The sequence below is a fragment of the Aethalodelphis obliquidens genome, unplaced genomic scaffold (assembly GCF_003676395.1).
Source record: "Aethalodelphis obliquidens isolate GAN/ISIS:26980383/991018 unplaced genomic scaffold, ASM367639v1 scaffold44, whole genome shotgun sequence".
Lineage (NCBI taxonomy): Eukaryota > Metazoa > Chordata > Mammalia > Artiodactyla > Delphinidae > Aethalodelphis > Aethalodelphis obliquidens.
In genome coordinates this window covers 6,234,186-6,252,437 of record NW_020837988.1, presented here as the reverse complement: position 1 = coordinate 6,252,437, position 18,252 = coordinate 6,234,186, and the positions used below count along the sequence as shown (strand labels likewise).

The window sequence follows — 18,252 nt, the reverse complement described above, 5'->3', positions numbered from 1 at the left end:
CCCCCGCCCCCACGCAGAAAGCCTGCATGCTGCCAACCACCAACATGCGGCTGTGTTCACTGGGAAGACAGGTGGCACCCACGTGCAAGCCCGTCTCAGCCACCCTGGGAAGCCAGCAATAGAGCATATAATTAGAAGTAGGCACAAGGATCCAGTTTAAAAAATGCATGGTCTCTCAGATCTCTGCTCAATCACAGCAGAATTGGCAACTGAAATTCTTTGCTGAGAGTGGCCCCTGGCCCTGGACATCCCCAAGGCCAGTCCGCAATCCACTGCACTGCTGTCCCCTCAACCTCTTTTTCCAAGTTTTTATTGTGGTCAAGTACTCATAAAATCTACCACCTTAACCATTTTTAAGTGCACAGTTCAGTGTTATTAAGTACATTCATATTGTTATGCAACTGTCACCACTGTCCATCTCCAGAGCTGTTTTCATCATGCCAATCTGAGCCTCTACTCCCGTTAAACAATAAGACCCCACGGCCCCCCTCCAGCCCCAGGCAAGCACAGTCCTACTTTCTGTCTCTGTGATTTCGACTCTAAGTGGAATCACACAGTATTTGTTCCTTTTTTGTAATTGGCTTATTTCACTTGGGCTTAATGTCTTCAAGGTTCATTCATGTTGTAGCAAGTGTCAGGATTTCCTTCCTTTTTGAGACTGAGTGATATTCCGTTGTATGGATAGAGCACGTTTTGTTTACCCATTCGTCTATTGACCCTAAGGTTGCTTCCACTTTTTACTATTATGACTAATGGTGCTATGAACGTGGGGGTATAAATATTGAGACCATGCTTTCAATTCTTTTGGGAAATGGAATTGCTGGATCATATGGTAATTCTACTTACTTAATAGAATTTATCCATTTTTAATTTTTTAAAGAAGTTATTATTTATTTATTTATTTTTATTTTTGGCTGCGTTGGGTCTTCGTGGCTGCCCGCGGGCTTTCTCTAGTTGCGGCGAGCGGGGGCTACTCTTCGTTGCGGTGCGCGGGCTTCTCATTGCGGTGGCTTCTCTTGTTGCAGAGCACGGTCTCTAGGTGCGTAGACTTCAGTAGTTGTGGCATGTGGGCTCAATAGTTGTGGCTCGCTGGCTCTAGAGCGCAGGCTCAGTAGTCGTGGCGCATGGGCTTAGCTGCTGCTCCGTGGCATGTGGGATCTTCCCGGACCAGGGCTCGAACCCGTGTCCCCTGACTTGGCAGGCGGATTCTTAACAACTGCGCCATCAGCGAAGTCCCAAGTTTTAATTTCTCTGAAGAACCTTCATACTGTTATCCACAGCAGCTCTACCATTCCACATTCCCGCCAACAGTGCACAAGGGACCACTCCGTCTGCCGCTCCATAGGGATAAGTGTGAACGACAGCCTCAAACACACGCCTGTTCCCGGCAAAGGCTTGAAACACGGTCGATCCTGGGAGCACAGCTGCTGCATGGAAGTCAACAGTAGCTGAGGACCATGGGCGGGAAGCTGGGGTCGGCCTGCCCAGCCCTCCCAGGCTGGCCCAGGTGTTCAGCGGACAAATGAGATGCTGCAAAGAAAGCTGGAAAGACGCTGTGCATCCCCGGCGCCCAGGCCCATAGCAGCACCCCGTGGAGGTGAAGAGTTTAGGAGGAGAAGACAGCAAGGACCCGGTGCAAAGCTGGGAGAGGTGGCCCGCTGCACGACACCCGCCCCAAGCCCATGGAATGGCACAGAGGTGCCCAGCCGGGGCTTTGGGTTACACACTCCCGGCCCTGACACTCTGTTCTCGACCAGGGTTCTTGGACTTACCCGACCAATAGAAATTGATTAGAGGTCAGACAAGAAATTCAGGCCAGGTTTTATTGGGGCCCCTGCTGCAGCAGGAGAGAGCGAAAACAAGTAACAGGTTCCCTTGCTTGCTCCCCGAAAAGGGGGGAGCTGAGCTGTTTCCTTATATGGGGTGAGGGTGGGGGTGTGTCCGGGGGTCCAGCTGGAAGGGTGGCTTAGGTGGTCTCCGCCCACCCCACTGGTGGTGCTGTGCACAGGGGGCACGCGCAGTGCCCTGCTTTTGCTCCCAGCTCTTCAGAAGTGGCGGTTGGGTTTTGGGGGTCTTTTTGTCCAGAGTTTGCCCCAACTGCACACGCATGCAGTTATTTTTAGTCCCTTATAGTTTCTTTGTGTTTTGTTGCTTGAGGAGATGTGTGTCCAGGTGTAAGCACTGCAGCCAAGGGCCCCAGGTCCCAGCCTGTCTCAGCTCCAACTAAGTCCTTACTCTCTCTCTGCACCTCTGTTCTTTTATTTACAAAACGACCTCATAAGGTTATGATGAGGTTTAACAATTAATGTGAATCCTTGGGACAGTCCTTGGTACACTGGAGATACTCAATAAACGCCACTCGTTATCAGCAACCTTAGAAGCAATGACCTTTAAAGGGAACTTTGGAGACTCGAGCAGGAAGGCCTGTCCTTGGTCCTGAAGAGCAGCAAGGTCACCGCCGCCGGAGAGGCCCTGGGACATTCATTCAATAGCCCTGTCTTTCAATCCTTGATACTGAGACCCGCTCTGGAGCACTCCCCGCGCATAACCCAGCCAGAAGGCGCTGTTAGGTGCCCTCGTCATTCCCAAAGTTGAGGAAGCTGGACACGGTGTGCATTTTAGTACCAGTGGTTTATTTCTCCCCCAGGTGAGGGCACACGTGTATCAAGCAGAGGTGTGCCCACACGGCCCCTTCAGGAACCACCCAAGGGATTCTAGTTTAGTTTACATGCATTAAAAACAACTCTAGTCGCCAATGAGTGTTAAGAAGCGCCACCTTGATGTCGCCAAGTCCTGTCTGCACGTGACGGGCCTCACGAAGGTGGCTTCACGGTGCACGTATGTACAGGTGAATGGGGGAGACAGTCCCAGAGGCCCCGTGGCCCCGCTGTCGTGGGGGCTTGGCTGGGGGCTGAGAACCACTCTGCTGACAGTGTTCTGACCAGGAGGTGGTGATTCCAAAATGGAAATGGAGCCCCTGTCCACAGCCACACTACCCTGGCGCCCCTGCTGCGGTGTGCCGGGCTGCGGAGGCTCCCGGGCCGTGCGCTCTTCGGCGGCAGGAGGTTGGAAGCACCAAAGACCCTAACCCTGGATCCTCAGCGGGAAGGATGGTGGGTCATTATTTTCTCCTGGTCCACAAGCTCCTTCTCACCCAGCAGGCGTAGGTCAGGGGCTGGGGGACAATGGGGTGGGGACGGGATGGTGGGAGAGGTAGGGAGACACCTATCTTCACATCAAGACACAGCCCATTCTGCTAAAACCTTTTATGACAAACTTTCCTGAAGACAAAAGCGGGGGGTGGGGGGGTGGGGGCGGGGAGAGCTGACCTGGGCATTGAGCCAGTCTCCTGGACCAGACCCTGTTCCTGTTCAGACTTGCCTCTTAGAGACTTTGTTCTCTCAAAATGCCTCACTCGGGGTGGGGTGAACCCACAACCCCATCAATCAGCATCTTGGGACAGGATGTCTCACTGATTTTTATTTTGGTAGACAAATCAGGTGGGAGGGATGAACCCCACATCTATAGTAAAAACCGGCTGTGCTGTGAGTTTCAATTCTTTGGATAATCAAAACTCTTTAAAACACTGGCAAAAAAGAGAATTGCTTTCCAAGTGTCTGTGAATACCTGAGACTGTCCCTATCCGCGGTGAGCAAACTCACAGCAGCGATTCTGGAATGGAGGTGAGGCGACAGAGGGTTGCAGAAAGACAGGCCCACCCCTGCCACCTGGAAGCCCACCAGGCACGAGGCTCTGGTCCCCCAGCCTCCTATGCAGAGCCTGCCAGTGCCTTCCCCTGGTGGCACAGGAAGAGTCCACCTGGCCCCGGGAGACAGATTTGGACAGTGTCTGGTCTCATCAGGGATGTCATCTCCTGATCCGCCCTTCCACCTTTACCTGTGGGGAAATGGTACCCATCCGAGCAGCCAGGAGGAGGCACAGTCCAGGCAAGGGGACCCTCAAGCCTGACCTGGTCCTCCTCACTGTCATTCACCACCTGGTGAGGGTGGGGCGCAGGCGCAAACTGAACCAGGCTCCCCCAGCTTAGGGACGGCCAAGCCCCTGGAGGGCATTTCCGGTGTGGAGAGGAGGTCAAAGGAGGGAGAGGCTGGTCCGAGTCATGGGTCTTCCGTCTGCCTGGGAATCTCAGCCAACCCCAGGCCGATCCTCCCTGAATCTCAGCCACTCCCTTGCGCCAGCAGGAGCCTTCCAATCCTGCAGGTCCACGCACAGTCTCTAGATGCCTTTGGTTTCTATGAAAGAAACACGCTTGCATTTGCCTTAGTTAAAAACCAAAATGGATCAAGGAGGCAGGAACTCCCGAAAGCGTGTTAGGCTGGAAACTCATTCCCATAGTGCCTCAGGTGTTCATCTGCCACGGACAGGTAGGTGGCCCTCATGCTGGGAGAGTACTGTGGGAGAGAGGGGAGGGGACAGTCAGAACAGGGTCACACATCACCCGTTAAACCAGACACCGTACTAGCAAAAATGCTGGAACTTCTGAGGAAGTGCGAGCTGGGCCAGCCACAGTGGCCGGGCACCAAGTTTCAATGTCAAGGCCTCGTGGCGATTATCAGAGGATCGTCGAGTGGCCTGGGCACGCTTCGTGTTTGCTGATGCTTCCAACCCTGGGGCCATCAGGACGTCTGGGTCCCAGCCTCGAACTCGAGATGCACACACCGACCAGCCACCCTAATGCGGCAGTGTGCCTAGAAGCCCGCCTAGTGAGCAGGCCGGGGGCACAAGCCCACTGACTCAGAGAGCCAGGCTCAAATCCCAGCTGTGCACCTTACTCATCCCATGACCTCGGCGGAGGCTCTCCAGTCGCTCCAAGCCTCCGTTTCCCCACCTGCACGATGGCCCTAAGAACACTCAGCTCTTCCGCTGAAAGGATGGAGTGACATAAGCAGGCAAGACCCCTGACACGGGGGTTCTCAAACGTGGCTGTGTATCTGAGACACTGTGGGGGCGGGGTGGGTCTAAAAGCATCCTGAAACCTAGGCCACACCCACCAGTATTGTTTTTTATGTGATAAAACACACATAACATAAAATTAAGCCTTTTAAAGTACCACCAGCAGCGCTGGCCGGTGACCCACGAGGCTCCTCCCTGACCAACTGGCATCGAGTAGTGCAAAAGCAAATCCCTCCGTAAAGCTGGGAGAGTCACGCTGTGGGCTACACCTGCATGCAGGTGGGTACATATCTCCTGGGTCCTGGGACGCTGCCTAAGGAAAGTGAGGAGGTGGAGAGCAAGTCAAGCAGCTCAGTATCCGCTGCTACTAGATAAAAGTGACGTGGGGCTTCCCTGGTGGCGCAGTGGTTGAGAGTCTGCCTGCCGATGCAGGGGACGCGGGTTCGCGCCCCGGTCCGGGAAGACCCCACATGCCGCGGAGCGGCTGGGCCCGTGAGCCATGGCCGCTGAGCCTGCGCGTCCGGAGCCTGTGCTCCGCAACGGGAGAGGCCACGGCAGTGAGAGGCCCGCGTACCACAAAAAACCCCACAAAAGTGACTATGTCTGAATCAGCTTAATAGCAGGTGCTCAGTAAACGTTATCACTATTATTGCTTATTATCATCATTATTACTAGCTGTGTAGCGCTTAGCAATTCACATTAATCCTCTTAGACTGAATGTCCTAGTTCGTAAAACAAGCTTGACAACTCCTGGAATGATCTAAGATCGTCATGGCGATTATATTACAAGATAAATTCATTTAAATTCGCTGGCAAATTGCTCATTAAGGGTTAGGACAGGAGAGATAAGTTGTTTTCTCCTTTTGATGTGAGAAAAATAAGACTATAATTATCTTACAGAAAAAAATAAAATAAAATGCCACGAATATTTTTCTGTAAGTTCTTCCAAGTGCAGCCAAGTCGGAGAAACACAAAGTTTAAGCATTCATTCACAGATGTTAGCCGGCCTCTGCTCGGAAGTAGAGATGCGGCTTCTTAGGTTAGCACATCTCACATCACACGTAGGACCTGAGATTCTGCATTTCTAACAAGCTCCAGGTACTGCTGGGCAGCTAACTCCAAGTAGCAATGGCCCACAGGACCCTGACTGTCTCCTAGCGCCAGGGATGTTTCCGGGGTCCAGGTCTAGGCCGTTCACACCAGAGATGGACGAAGGCTTCCTGCTGGGGGGCAGGGAGTAGGGGCCTGAGACCCCTTAACCCAGGGGGTCTCAACCAGGGGCAATTTTGCCCCTGCCCAGGGACATCTGGTAATGTCTGGAGGCGTTTTCAGTTGTCATGGCTGGGGGCTATGGAGTGGGGATGCTACTGGCATCGCGTGGGTGGAAGCCAGGGATGCAGCCAAACCTCTGACAGTGCACAGGACGGCTCCCGTGACACACAACACTCTGGCTCAAAGTGTTGGTACGCCGAGTGAGGAAGCCTGCCCCTGAGCAGGCTTCAGGCTTTGCCTGGGAACAGGTCAGAAATGCAAATCCCCGAGCCCCACCCCAGATATTCTGAATCAGAAGCAGGGTGGGCCCAGCGGCCTGTGTTGCAATGAGTCCCCCAGGTGATGGATGTTCAAGGGTGAGACCCTCCTCCTTGAAGCAGTATTTTCCAAACTTGCTTGACGACGAGGTTCACCCGGGCTACGTCTTCAGTGAAGTCCCTGGACTGGTATTTTTAAACAAGTGCCTGGGTCATTTTTGTCCATCGGGCCCAGGATACGGTGCCTGGAAAGACAGGAGGTGATTCCTAGAAAGCAGAGCTAAGGGAAAACACATTTCTAGCCGAGGGAAGAGGCTGTAGGTTCTGATGGCCTGGCTTGATATCACCCACCTTAGTGAAATCCCCAGTGTCCCAGAGATGGGGCTGGCAGGGGGAGGGATTTTCCGTACACCAAATGCACTGGGTACCGATGAATAATATTTAGAGCAGGTGCAGGGGGAGAGTGGGGAGCGGTCAGCTGTGTCCCCTTTACTGGGGCTCACGTCGTATCCTCCACGCTGTGGCTTCCTTGGTCAGCAGGCTCAGCCGTCTCTTCATGCCTCTTGCATGTTAGGAGGGGAGGGGGGTCATCTCTGGGGCAGGTTGAGCTGGGCAGGGCAGGGCAGTCAACTCTGCCAAAGCAACTGGAGTTTCTGGGCTGGTCTCAGTTATAGCGGGGGAAGGTTTAGTCCGTCCTTGTCCTTGCAAATAAGGTCAGTTCTTGATCATCTCTGCTAATGTCAGGGAGGGTGGCCTGGATCTTTCAGAACAGAAGGTAATCCGAAATTCATTTTTATTTGGCATCCCAGTGCCTCGAGTAATTTATTTTTCACAGCAGCGGATCTCCCCTAATTATGTTGTACTGAGATTAACATTACAATCAATCTGCATTCCTGGGGCCACAGCAGCTGGCGGGAGGAAAAAAGGAACCCCAGAGGCTTCTGGTTTAGAGAGAAGCCAGCTTGGGATTTCAAAGGTGCCAACTCTGGAAGCAGGCTTGGACCAGCCGCTCTCCCTGCCTCAGGCCCCCAGGGAGCGAGTAAGGCCTGGGTCTAGTGCTGTTTGTAAAAGGACAGCAGGGAGGCGCTCTGGGCAAAAAGCAGCAAGGTGGGGAGAGCCAGAGGGTCGGTCTGGGCACGACACTGCACACATTTGGGGCCGGTCATCCTGCGTGGTGGGCGGTGCCCTGTGCGCAGCAGCACCCCTGGCCTCCACCCACTAGATGCCAGTACCAGCGACCCCCCAGGTGTGACAACCAAAGATGCCTCCAGACGTGGCCAAATGTCCCCCGGGGGAGCAAGCTCCCTCCTGGGTGAGACCCAGTGCTCCAAGGTAAGGTTCAAATGTCACCTCCTTAGACCCCGAAGCAGCTCCTCCCTCTAGTCCTAAAGCACCACACGGCACTTATTACAACAGCTTTCTGAGTCTCCCCCCTACTCCCCCCCCCCACCCCTGCAGGCTATCCATGTCCTGAAGATGGGCCTGGGTCCCCATCTCTCCTTCCGGGGTCAGGCACTGTGGTTTTCCCCAGACACACTCGCTGGATTCCCTGAGCGCACGTGAACGTTGCAGTTCTCAGGGCCAAGGTCTATTTCATTAGTCCCCCGTCCTTGGGGCTCCAGGGCTCCTATTTCACCAACTAGACGGCTCCTTCCAAACTACCTGGATGGGGCAGGTGAAACACCTCGCCCAGCCCAGTGAAGGCAGGGGCTCCTTCCCAGACAGACCCCTGGCTCAAGAATGCAGACTTCAACCTGGTCTTAGAGCCCCCTCTTTCTTACATAGGCCACGCCTCCGTGGAGGAGGTGGGGTGGGAGGAAGCTTGGGTGACAGCAGGAGGGGGTAAAATAAATAGGTGGCTCAGTCTCACAGCACTTACTGCGCCACACAAACACGCTTCTGTAAGGAGCAGTTTCTCCAATGCTCCAACCACCTATGTGCTGTGCGATTACATCCCCATTCTACAGATGGGGACACTGAGGCACAGAAAGGTACTCGCCCAAGGCCACAGAGGTCATAAGCAATGAGCTGGCATTGGAACCCAGGCATTTGGTACTGGAGTCTGTTTTTTTTTTTTCTCTTTTGGCCATGCCACGATGCTTGCAGGATCTTAGTTCCCCGACCAGGGATGCAACCTGGGCCGCGGCAGTGAAGGAGTTGAGCCTGTGTTTCTGAACCTCAGCTGTCTCTATTCGCAGCTCTGTCTCAGCCAGTAGTATGAGGTGACCCTCATACTTCTCCAGGGGCAGACAGCTGGCACACCCCTCACACCCTGATGTTGCGTCTAGGTCCCCTGGCCGGGGTGGAGGGTGGGTGGGAAGCGCAGACCCCACTTGGGCACAGCCTGGGGACGTCAGGAGCTGCGGCGGTAGGGGGGGTTTGGAGCAGGCAGGTCTGGTATTAGCCCTGCCAGACCTGCCACCACAGGGGCCCCTGACCCTCTAGCCTAGGGTGTCAAGGTAAACGTAAATCTAAAAAGAAAAAATTTCCTTGGTGCAAAAAGGGAAAGAAATGCTTCTTTGAGCAGCATTTCCTTTAGAAAGCTGATCATCATAAATTACTCCTCTGTCCCTCTGAGAGGTGTGTAAAGCTTTTTAAAGGCCAACGAAGGCTCTCAGCAGTTTTACAATCCAGGAACGTTTTCTTCCGGGGCTGGGAGCCATCTCTGAAATGGTAGCATCAGGGAGACTGTCCCCCATCTCCCCGGCACTTAGTGAGCCCTGATGGCCACACAATTAGCAGGTGGATTTAGGATGAACCAGTGTGACAAATGGTGCTGCCGAGTCCTCTTGCTGGCGGACAGGAATCGCTTATCTTGAGGACGGGTACGGAATGCGGTGCCTCTATCTGCCTGGCTGTGTAGGATGAGCTCTGTCTCTACAATCCCCTTAGCAGACAGCCTGCGATGTGCATGGCAGTCTGGTTTAATGCTTATCTGGTAACAAAACTGTTTCATTCTTTTCTACCTCTGTGGCGGGGAGTCACTGGGTCCGCAGGAGGTTTTCTCTTCAATTATTCCCCCCTCCCCACAAGGGCAGTGCCCTTGCCCCGGGAGACCAGGTTACCGTGGGCGGAGGGGAGCCTCTTCCAATGAGCGGCACATTCTCGTAGCGTGGGTTCCCACCGAAGAGCAGAGCTTGGTTCCTGCAGGGCCGAAAGGAGCGGGGAGTGCTCAGGCTGGGGAGGCCGGGTGGGGGGGTGTCTGCTCAGATTTCTACAGGAGGGTCCCGGGGGCGTGCAGATGGGAGATGGAAAAGGACCACGGATAGACGGGAGGGAGTGAGGGCAGGAAGACAGGGAGGCCTGGGGAGGAGCAGATGGGGTGATGGCGCCGGGAGCAGTGTGGCCCGGAGAAATGCAGCTTCTCGGGCCTTCAACCTGCCCTGCAAGCTTGAGGCAAAAGACCTGACGCCTGCAGGGGCTCTTCCTCCAGCACTAGATGCTCCCCGGGGGCCTTCCCACCTGGCATCCTGGCACTGGCCTCGGATGCCTCCTCCCCACCCGGCTCTCTGGACCCAAACGTGCTGCCCGCAGATCCAGCCCGATGTGTCGGGGGAGGTACCGGGGAGGCCCTGGGAGCCCTGCCGTACATGTACTCCGAGACGGGGGCATTGGAGATAGTCTGGGCCGGGGGCTGCAGGCTGGTCTGGCTGCCCAGGCCGCTGCTGTAGCTGCAGAAGCTGCGAAGCTGCCCGCGAGGGGGGTTGTGGGCAGCGATGCGCCGGGCCTGGGGGTTGAAGGGGTCATCGTCGATGTCGTCGTAGTCTCTGTCCCTAGAATGACACGTAGGATATGGCCAGCTGTGAGGGGCGAGGGAGGCTCCAGGCAGTGCGGCCCCGGCCCGCTTCCCTATCTTTCCTCCCAGGACTCTCCCTCTGGCCACAGGTGCTTCCTTGAGGTTCTTTGATATCACTCTGCTCCATTCCCAACTGCACATCCACCTCCTCCAGGCAGTCCACCATGCTGACCACAGGCACACGGACCCTCCCTACCCTGCTTCCTTTTCTGATCTACTCTGAAGACACTGAAATACCATCTTGTCTCTGTCTATCTCCTCAATGAGACTATAGGTGCCCTGGTGCTACAATATGTCCTTCTGGTATTCTGAGGCACCCCTCCCAGCAGCAGCATCACACCACAAAGTCCTGCAGAGGAAGAGGGGATAAGCAAAGGATGCCAGGCTGTGGCATGACGTTGTCACCATTCTTGGCCCTGCTCCTGCCCTGGCCCCCTCCAACCTCCTTTTGGGGTTCTGTCTGGACTTTCACGGACGCTTGGGCAGAAATCCAGCCAGCCTGTTGGGGCTGAATGCCTGGTCCCCCTGCTGCCCTTCTCCATCTCAGGTTATCAGCTCTCGGTTCAGTCACAGAGCTGAGCCTCCTGCCTCCTCCCCCAGGAAGCCGCCCAGGCAGCCCACCTGGTGGCAAAGTGCTTCCAGGCCCCTGGCCCCATGCAGATCATGGTGGAGAAGGCGAGGGCAGCCAGGAGGGAGAAGAGGCCGAGGTACAGCAGGCCCTCGAGGCCGTCGTAGCAGATGCCAGTGAGGGCGTCCAGGTAGTCCTGGCAGAGGAAGAGGGACACACAGTTGGAGGGGGAGTGGGACACAGCCTGGGGTTTGAGCTGGTCTCTGAAAGCCCCTCTCCCCCAGCCTGGACTCGGGATCTCTGCCCCTCCCCCATCCCAAGCACCTTGAACAGTCCACGCTCGGGACCGCGACACGATGGGGCGTCTCGGGTTCTCTCTACAAGCCTTTGCTGAATACCTACTGTGTGCTGGGCTCTGAACAGGGCAGATGAGCTTGCAGGGTGGGGGAGCCAGGGGACAGGGGGCATTCAATCTGAGGCCAGGACGGCAAGGAGTGGAGTGTGCCTTGAGCAGCTGAGGCAGAGCAGACAAGCTCGGTGTGTTCAGGAAAGAGGAAGAAGGCCAGCAGGGGACAGGTGAGAGGGCACCAGGTCATGCTGGGCCTCGCCGGACAGGCGAGGAGTTTGAATTTTACACAAGGTGATGGGAAGACACGGGCAGGTTTGGGGATGGAAGGGATGTGATCCGATTCATTTTTTTTTTTTTTTTTTTTTTTTTTTTGCGGTACGCAGGCCTCTCACTGTTGTGGCCTCTCCCGTTGTGGAGCACAGGCTCCGGACGCGCAGGCTCAGCAGCCATGGCTCACGGGCCCAGCCGCTCCGCGGCATGTGGGATCTTCCCGGACCGGGGCACGAACCCGCGTCCCCTGCATCGTCAGGCGGACTCTCAACCACTGCGCCACCGGGGAAGCCCGATCCTATTCATTTTTAAAAGACCGCTCTGGCTGCCTGGCTGCCATATATGAAAGGTAAGGGGACGGGAGAAAGTGGGGACCGGCTAGGAGGTCACAGTTGTCACCCAGGGGAGCGGGATGGTGCTCGGACCAAGGCGGGAGCTGTGGAGGGAGAGAGAAGTGGACGGAGCAGGATATATTTGAGAGTATAGCTGTGAGGACTTGCTGAGGGATTGGATGTGGAAGGGGAGGAAGGGTACTGGGGCGACTCCCATGTTCTCAGCTCTGAAGTCAGACTGCTGGGGTCGGAAACCCAAGCCCTTGCATTGATAGCTCTGGGATCTTCAGTAAGCTACTTTTTAGATATACATACGGATAGGTAGGTAGGTAGATAGCTACATCTGTCTGTCTACCTATCTATATCTATCCATCCACATACATAGACACACACACACACGTTGCTTATCTATAAAATTTCCCATAAAATAACATGTATCTCACAGTAAAACTGTGAGGACTCAATGACATGTTGGATATAAACTGCACAGAACAAGGCTGAACACAGAACCAAGGACTCAGTAAACCGCAGCTGTGAACGTTACTACGAATATTTGCTTGAATTCCACATGGGATGTGAAACATCGACATGCACTGGCTTTCCGCTCTGGGGGAGAGAGGGCCTCACATACTCCCAGTGTGTTCCCTGCACGATTGTCCGACATTCCAAACTCCTAGAGATGACCCTGGCAATGAGAATGGGATGTCCACTTGCAATTCAGGAATTGGTCAGGTGGACCAGATGGCTGGGAGTCTGGGCAATGGGGAACAGCCACCCTCATATAGCTCAGGGCCCCCCAGCGTTCTAGAGGTAAACGGATCCAACTCTCCTACCTGCACCCCCGGGTACCTTTCACTGAGGCTCCCCGGCTCAGCTACTGGAGAGAATCCAGAAACCAGGCACCTCTTCCACCCCATTCCCTGGCCTGAAGGGAGCCCAGGTAATCACTCTCCCAGCCTCTGCAGCCTTGTCTCTGGGAAGATGTGGCCTGCTGGGGTGCCCCCCGCCCCCGCCTTCCACCCGCGCCCCCAGGGCCACCCCGGCACCTTGTGCAGCCCCCGGCAATCCAACATGGCCATCAGCTGGTGGAGGCTGGACTCAGATGAATTCAACAGGAGCTGGATTCTGAGCAGATCTTTCTGAAGCAGGAAGAAAGAAAGAGACAAACATGCAGACAGACAGAGAGGCAGAGAATGAGCGCTGGGGGGAGGGCTTGTGGATAAAACCGCAAACCGCAGCTTGTGCAGAGAAGCCTTTAAAGCCAAAGGAAGCGGCTAGGCTGCCGGGAGGGAACACTTTCTTTCCACAGCCTGGTCTCCGAAGCCCGGCCCTGTGGGAGGTGGCCGGCCACCTTACCTCTGCTGTGGGGAAGAGCGGGACAGCAAACTGCAGCAGTCCCGTCACCTGGATGTGCATGGTGGTCAGCGAGCGCTGGAAGATGGTCAGTGCCTGGGCCAGGAGAGACCGAGGTCCCGCATGAGCTTCGATTCCCAGGAGACCCCCGCAGCTGCCTGATTCCCCTCCCCCGTGTGCAGCTGCAGGGGCTTCCCTGATCATGGCCCTTCCTGCTTACAGGAGGTCTTCCCCTCAGCCCTCAGGCTTCTTGAGAGCTGCCCCATTCTCTTGCTTCCTGCTACTCTAAATGTCCTGCTGGGACAACCTTGCCCGGGGGTGGCGCTTGTGAGAAATGCAGAATCTTGGGCCCCAACCCAGACCTACTGCACAGCCTCTGCATGGTAACCAGCATCCAGGGTGGTGGATGGGCGTGCACGCTGACCGAGAGCACTGTCCCCTGCACAGGACCCCAAAGAACACCCAGCCACTGCCACCCTATTGGTCAGTGCTGGGGCTTGGGGACAAGAGGGAGCGAGCTGACCACCAAGGGGGCTGGGGGCAGCGTGAGGGCTGGGCTGGGCGGGCCGTACCTGCTGGAAGGGGCTGCTTGCACTCTGACTGCAATACAGGTAGTAACGGGTCACCTCTGCAAGGCAAAGACACTGGGTCAGGCAGGAGCTCACACGTGACCAGGTGCTCATTCACCCTCAGCGGCCAAGCCGGTACCTGAGCTCCCGAAGGAGGTAACTTCTCAGAAATGACCCAGTGGTCCAGCTGGACCTGAAGTACAGGGGTGGGGAGGCGATGGGTGACTACCGTGCTGAAAGGGGTAAGTAGAGGCACAGCCTGGCTGACCACGGGCCTGCACTGAGCATCCTGAGTGGCTCTGACCACAGAGGCCCGAGAGCTTGTTACCTGTGCGGAGCTGGCCCTCCGTGATGTTGAGGATGAAGGCGTCGGGAGCCGCGCAGAAGTCGCCGGTGCCCTGAGCCGGGGAGAGACGGGAGGGGTGGAGGAAAGTCACACACCGGGGCCCTGGGAGGAACCGGGTGCCCTTGGCCCCAGGCACGGGGACCCCGCAGCTCAGACCCAGGTGGGCAAAAACAGTCAACAGCCATCCTCCCTGCGCTCGAATCCTGGCTCTGCCCCTGCCCAGCTCTGTAACTTTACAGACAAATGCCTTACCCCATGTCTCAGCGGCCTCCTCAGTCACATGGAGAGAAAAACGCTATTCATCTAATGAATTAATCTACATAAAGTACTCAGAAAAGTGGCCAACAGCAGGCACTACGATCCGTTAACTCTGATTTCCAAATGCCTCTTCCGGGAGGGACCTGGGTCGAGGGTAAGCTGCGGGACGTGTCTTGGAGTTATTTGCACCATGACCTCGTTCGCTCATCTCTGTTTTATTTTTTGTCTTGCAGTTACCAAGTCCATCCCCGCTCTGGGGCTGTCCATCTATGAAGCCTCCCTCAGACTCTCTTTCTAAAGAACTACACTGGTGCTGAATCCATCTTCGAGCTTTTGGGTGCAGGTCCTGTCATGATGAGATGGGGGAGCAGGAAGCGCACGGGCTGAGAGGACACGGGTTCCGGGCTCTGCCACTGCTGCGTTGGGGGACTGGGACACCGCAGCGCAGCCTGGCTAGGTGACCACCAAAGGCCCACAGGGCTGAGTGCAAGCACGTCTGGGCCCTGGAAGAGGCAGCAGCAAGGATGCCATCCTGAGCCAGGCCCTCGCCAGATCTGGCCTGGGGGGTGCAGTGGGACACTGGGTAGAGGGGGACTTCCACATTTCAGAGCAGCCAGGGGAAGCTCTGTTCCTCTGGCCTGTTCCAAGGGGCACCCCTGCTCCAGTGCACGCTCTCCAAGCCGGGGACTCCTCTCCATGGCCCTTTCCTGCCAGTGCCCTGTCCTCCTTCAGGAAGGGCTGCCTCAGGGGGCAATGCTGGAGCATCTCTCATTCATTCACCGAATTGACAAATATTTATTGAGTACCTACCAGGTGCCACACGATGTTCTAGGCGTGAGACACAGTGGCAAGCTGTACTACGGCACTTATGGTCTAGAAAGTGTGTGTCTGGGTGGGAATGGGGAATAAAACGCCCCTCCAGATACAGAGCTTCCACAGAGCCACATCTGTACCCGCGCACATATACACGCTCACACAACCACATGCCTCAGGACCCTGGGAGAACCCTTTTATACTCAAATCACTAGGGTCCATCATCAGACTGGTTTATTAATATAAGTCAGAGCTGCCGCACCAGCGGGCCCAGGGGTGCACCCTCACCCTCGTTACAGGAGTGGCAGAGAGAGGGGAGCCAGAGCCAGGCAGGGCCATGGGGAGGCCTTGGGAAACGTGACGAGCGAGGCCGCCATCTTGGTCTGGGTCACCCCCAACAAATTTGGGATCCAAAGAAGGACAGGAGGCCGCTGGCAGAGGCTCCACCAGGGATGTGCCCCTCACCCCCCCTCCTCAGGCCAGGTCTGCTCTTCAGACCCTCAGGGAGGATTCAACCTTCCTGTCGGTGAAGACAAGGGCCGTATGTGCGTGTGCACACGTGTGCTTTCTTCACGCAACAGGGATGGGGATGGGGGGCGGGGGAGGGTGCACTGGGCACAGCTGGAGTCACCCTGTGACCCTCCTAGACAGGTAGTAAGTGTGCAGTAAACCAATGGACCCTTACTGTGTGCCTCCCAGGGGTCAACCAACCCATCTCTTCCCGACAACAGCCCTTCAAGGCGACTGCTGTTCTCCCCATTTTACACAAGAGGAGACAAGGAGAGGGAGGTCTGAGGAACTTCAGTTATGTCCCCGGGGCCCCCTGCTGGGGGGGGAGGGGATGAGGACCCAGCCAGGGGGGTTCCAGCGGCCAGGCTCCTTGGGCTTGGAGTATATAATTGTAATATTTACCTAGTATTTGCTTTTGTATTTGTTCAAAGTACTGGCTATCTTTATAAAATTCTTTGGAAGTTTTTCCTTTATTGATTGGAAGCAGATTATTTTTTGCACTATTAAAATAAGCTTATTATATGAAATATTAAAAAAAAAAAAACCCTCACTGGGTCGGGGCCCAGTGAGGTGGGCCCGCCGTCCCTCCGTGGCCGATTCTCAGGGAGACCTCGGCTCAGTCAGGGGTGCCCTGCGGCCAAAGCACCTGGGTGACCCTTTCCTCCTTCCTCTCCCGGAATCCACTTCTCCCCCTTCCTTCTCCTTGGGCGCTCTCTCTCCTCCCTGCCCCTCACCCTTCACCTCTGCCTTATACTCCTGACTGCACAGGGGGTGGTCGGGCAGATAAGCCTCAGCTACCCGGCTCCCAGCTCCCTCCCCATCACATTCTTAGGGGCAACAGCTCCACTCCTGTCTCATGGAGGCCCTTTGGTGGGGGGGGACGGGGAAGGCAGGGGGTGAGGCCACCCCTGCAGCGGGAAGGCAGTGTTGGAGCTCTGGTCCCACAGATCTCAAAAACAAAAACACCACCCCCGAAAAACAGGCTCAGAGAGCAGGGGCAGTGGCCACACAAAAGCTCCCCACAATAGCCTTTGAGGGCCTGGCTCCTTCACCCCCAACTTCCTATTAAAATGCAGCAGGATCCGTAGCCCCATCAAAGGCCCATTCACTCCCTCACCCTCTCTCTCTCTCACACACAAGGGCCTGACTAATCGAATTAGGGAAATGGCCTTTCTCTCCAGCTCCCTGGCATCCCGGGGCCCTCAGCTGGGAGCTGAAGTCCCCGCTGGGAAGGAGCTGTCTCCCAAAAGGCAGCCCGTGGTGGCCAGCTGGAGGCCATCGCTGCTTTGAGAAGGCAGATGGGGGAAGGGCCCACCATATGCAAGCTTCCCTGCGCCCACTCTTGTCCCTGGAGGAGAGGCTGTCGCCAGGCAGCCGTGCGTGGGGCTCCGGCCAGCAGCTGCTCCCCCCAGACCATGTACAGCCCACCCAGCTCCAGATGAAGGCAGGATGCGCTTGAGTATGGCCTGCGCTCTCCTCCTCTGCTCTTCCCTGTATCTGGAGGGGCCTCAGCCCCGGGGATGTAGGTTCCGCCTGTCCAGTGTTCCCTCCTGCCCAAAGCCATGGGCGGAGGGGAGACAAAACAGGAGATGCCCACCTCCTCCCCCTGCTGGACAAGCTTTGCCCAAAGCTACTCTGAGCCAAGCTGCACCAGGGTCTACTCATTTTGGGGGCGTCATGGATGCAAAGTGGTCAAGGCCAGAGCCACCAGCCAGCCCCCAAGTCACTGGGTCAGGCACGTATTTGGGTAGAGGGGTTCCAGTGAGCCCTTTTCTTTTCTCCCCAGGTTGAAAGGGCAGAACGGATGCAGGTCACGGGGTTACTTTGTGGCCCTTAAGTCAGCTAGGGGTTCCCTGAAATCCCTTGGTACATCCTGCCCCCTGTGCCACACACACACACACACACACACACACACACACTGTGCACCACCATGTATCGATTCGCATGGGATTGCAGTGATCTGCCTACACGTCTTTCTTCTGCGGGCTGTGACTTAGTCAAGAGCAAACATCACGTCCTCCTGTTTCTGCATCTCCAGGCACCTGCACCGTCGAGTGCCACACAGCCGAGCATCAGCTGAACGAACGAACGAACGAACGAATGACACGCACACAGCTTCTCTCAAGCATTAGGTCTATTAAAGACCAAACATACCTGCACAGGAAGCTTCCCCCCGACACTCCTGACCCACCTTGCGTGTGCGTGTGCGTGTGTGTGTGTGCGCACGCTTGGTTTTGTTTTTTCCCATCTCAAGGCACCACACCAGGAAACGTACACCACTGCATTTTACGCGGTGTGTGCGAGTCCAAGGGCAAGGGGACGGGAAGCAGGTGAAACGCCACCTTCCACGTTCCTGACACCGGGGAAGCCGGCCCAGGAGTGTGCTTCTGAAGCTGGAGGGCTCCTCCAGCCTGAGGTTCAAACCCCGCCCACACCCACCAGACCTGGTTAGTTCTTTATACCCAGAGAGAAGGCACCTGGTCATCTGTGCCCGTCCTCACAAGCCGTGGCTGGGAATGGGCCAGCGGGGTGGGAAAGGGGTCAGGCTCCACGGGTCTTATCTTGGCTCTGCCCCGAAATGCCTCGTGACCCTGGGCAAGCCCCTTCCTTTCCCTGGGCCTGTGTCCCCATCCGAAGGGGGAGGG

At 56.1% G+C, this 18,252-nt stretch overlaps 1 protein-coding gene and 1 non-coding gene across 2 annotated transcripts in view; one reads left to right on the top strand and one right to left on the bottom strand.

Annotated features, from left to right (window-relative positions):
- Positions 1-4,255: 4,255 nt before the first annotated feature.
- TTYH2 (tweety family member 2) overlaps positions 4,256-18,252 on the bottom strand; it is a 38,265-nt gene continuing 24,268 nt past the window's right edge. The window contains exons 7-14 of the mRNA XM_027080551.1: positions 14,009-14,078; positions 13,684-13,739; positions 13,115-13,207; positions 12,805-12,897; positions 10,861-11,003; positions 10,034-10,216; positions 9,509-9,587; positions 4,256-4,412 (exon numbers count right to left, since the gene is read on the bottom strand). Coding sequence (XP_026936352.1) covers positions 4,332-4,412; positions 9,509-9,587; positions 10,034-10,216; positions 10,861-11,003; positions 12,805-12,897; positions 13,115-13,207; positions 13,684-13,739; positions 14,009-14,078 — 798 coding nt within the window. The 3' untranslated portion in view covers positions 4,256-4,331. The remainder of the gene's footprint in view (positions 4,413-9,508; positions 9,588-10,033; positions 10,217-10,860; positions 11,004-12,804; positions 12,898-13,114; positions 13,208-13,683; positions 13,740-14,008; positions 14,079-18,252) is intronic.
- On the top strand, positions 5,078-5,205 carry LOC113606718 (small nucleolar RNA SNORA35). The gene has a single exon (XR_003427679.1). It is a non-coding gene; the product is annotated as a small nucleolar RNA SNORA35 (small nucleolar RNA).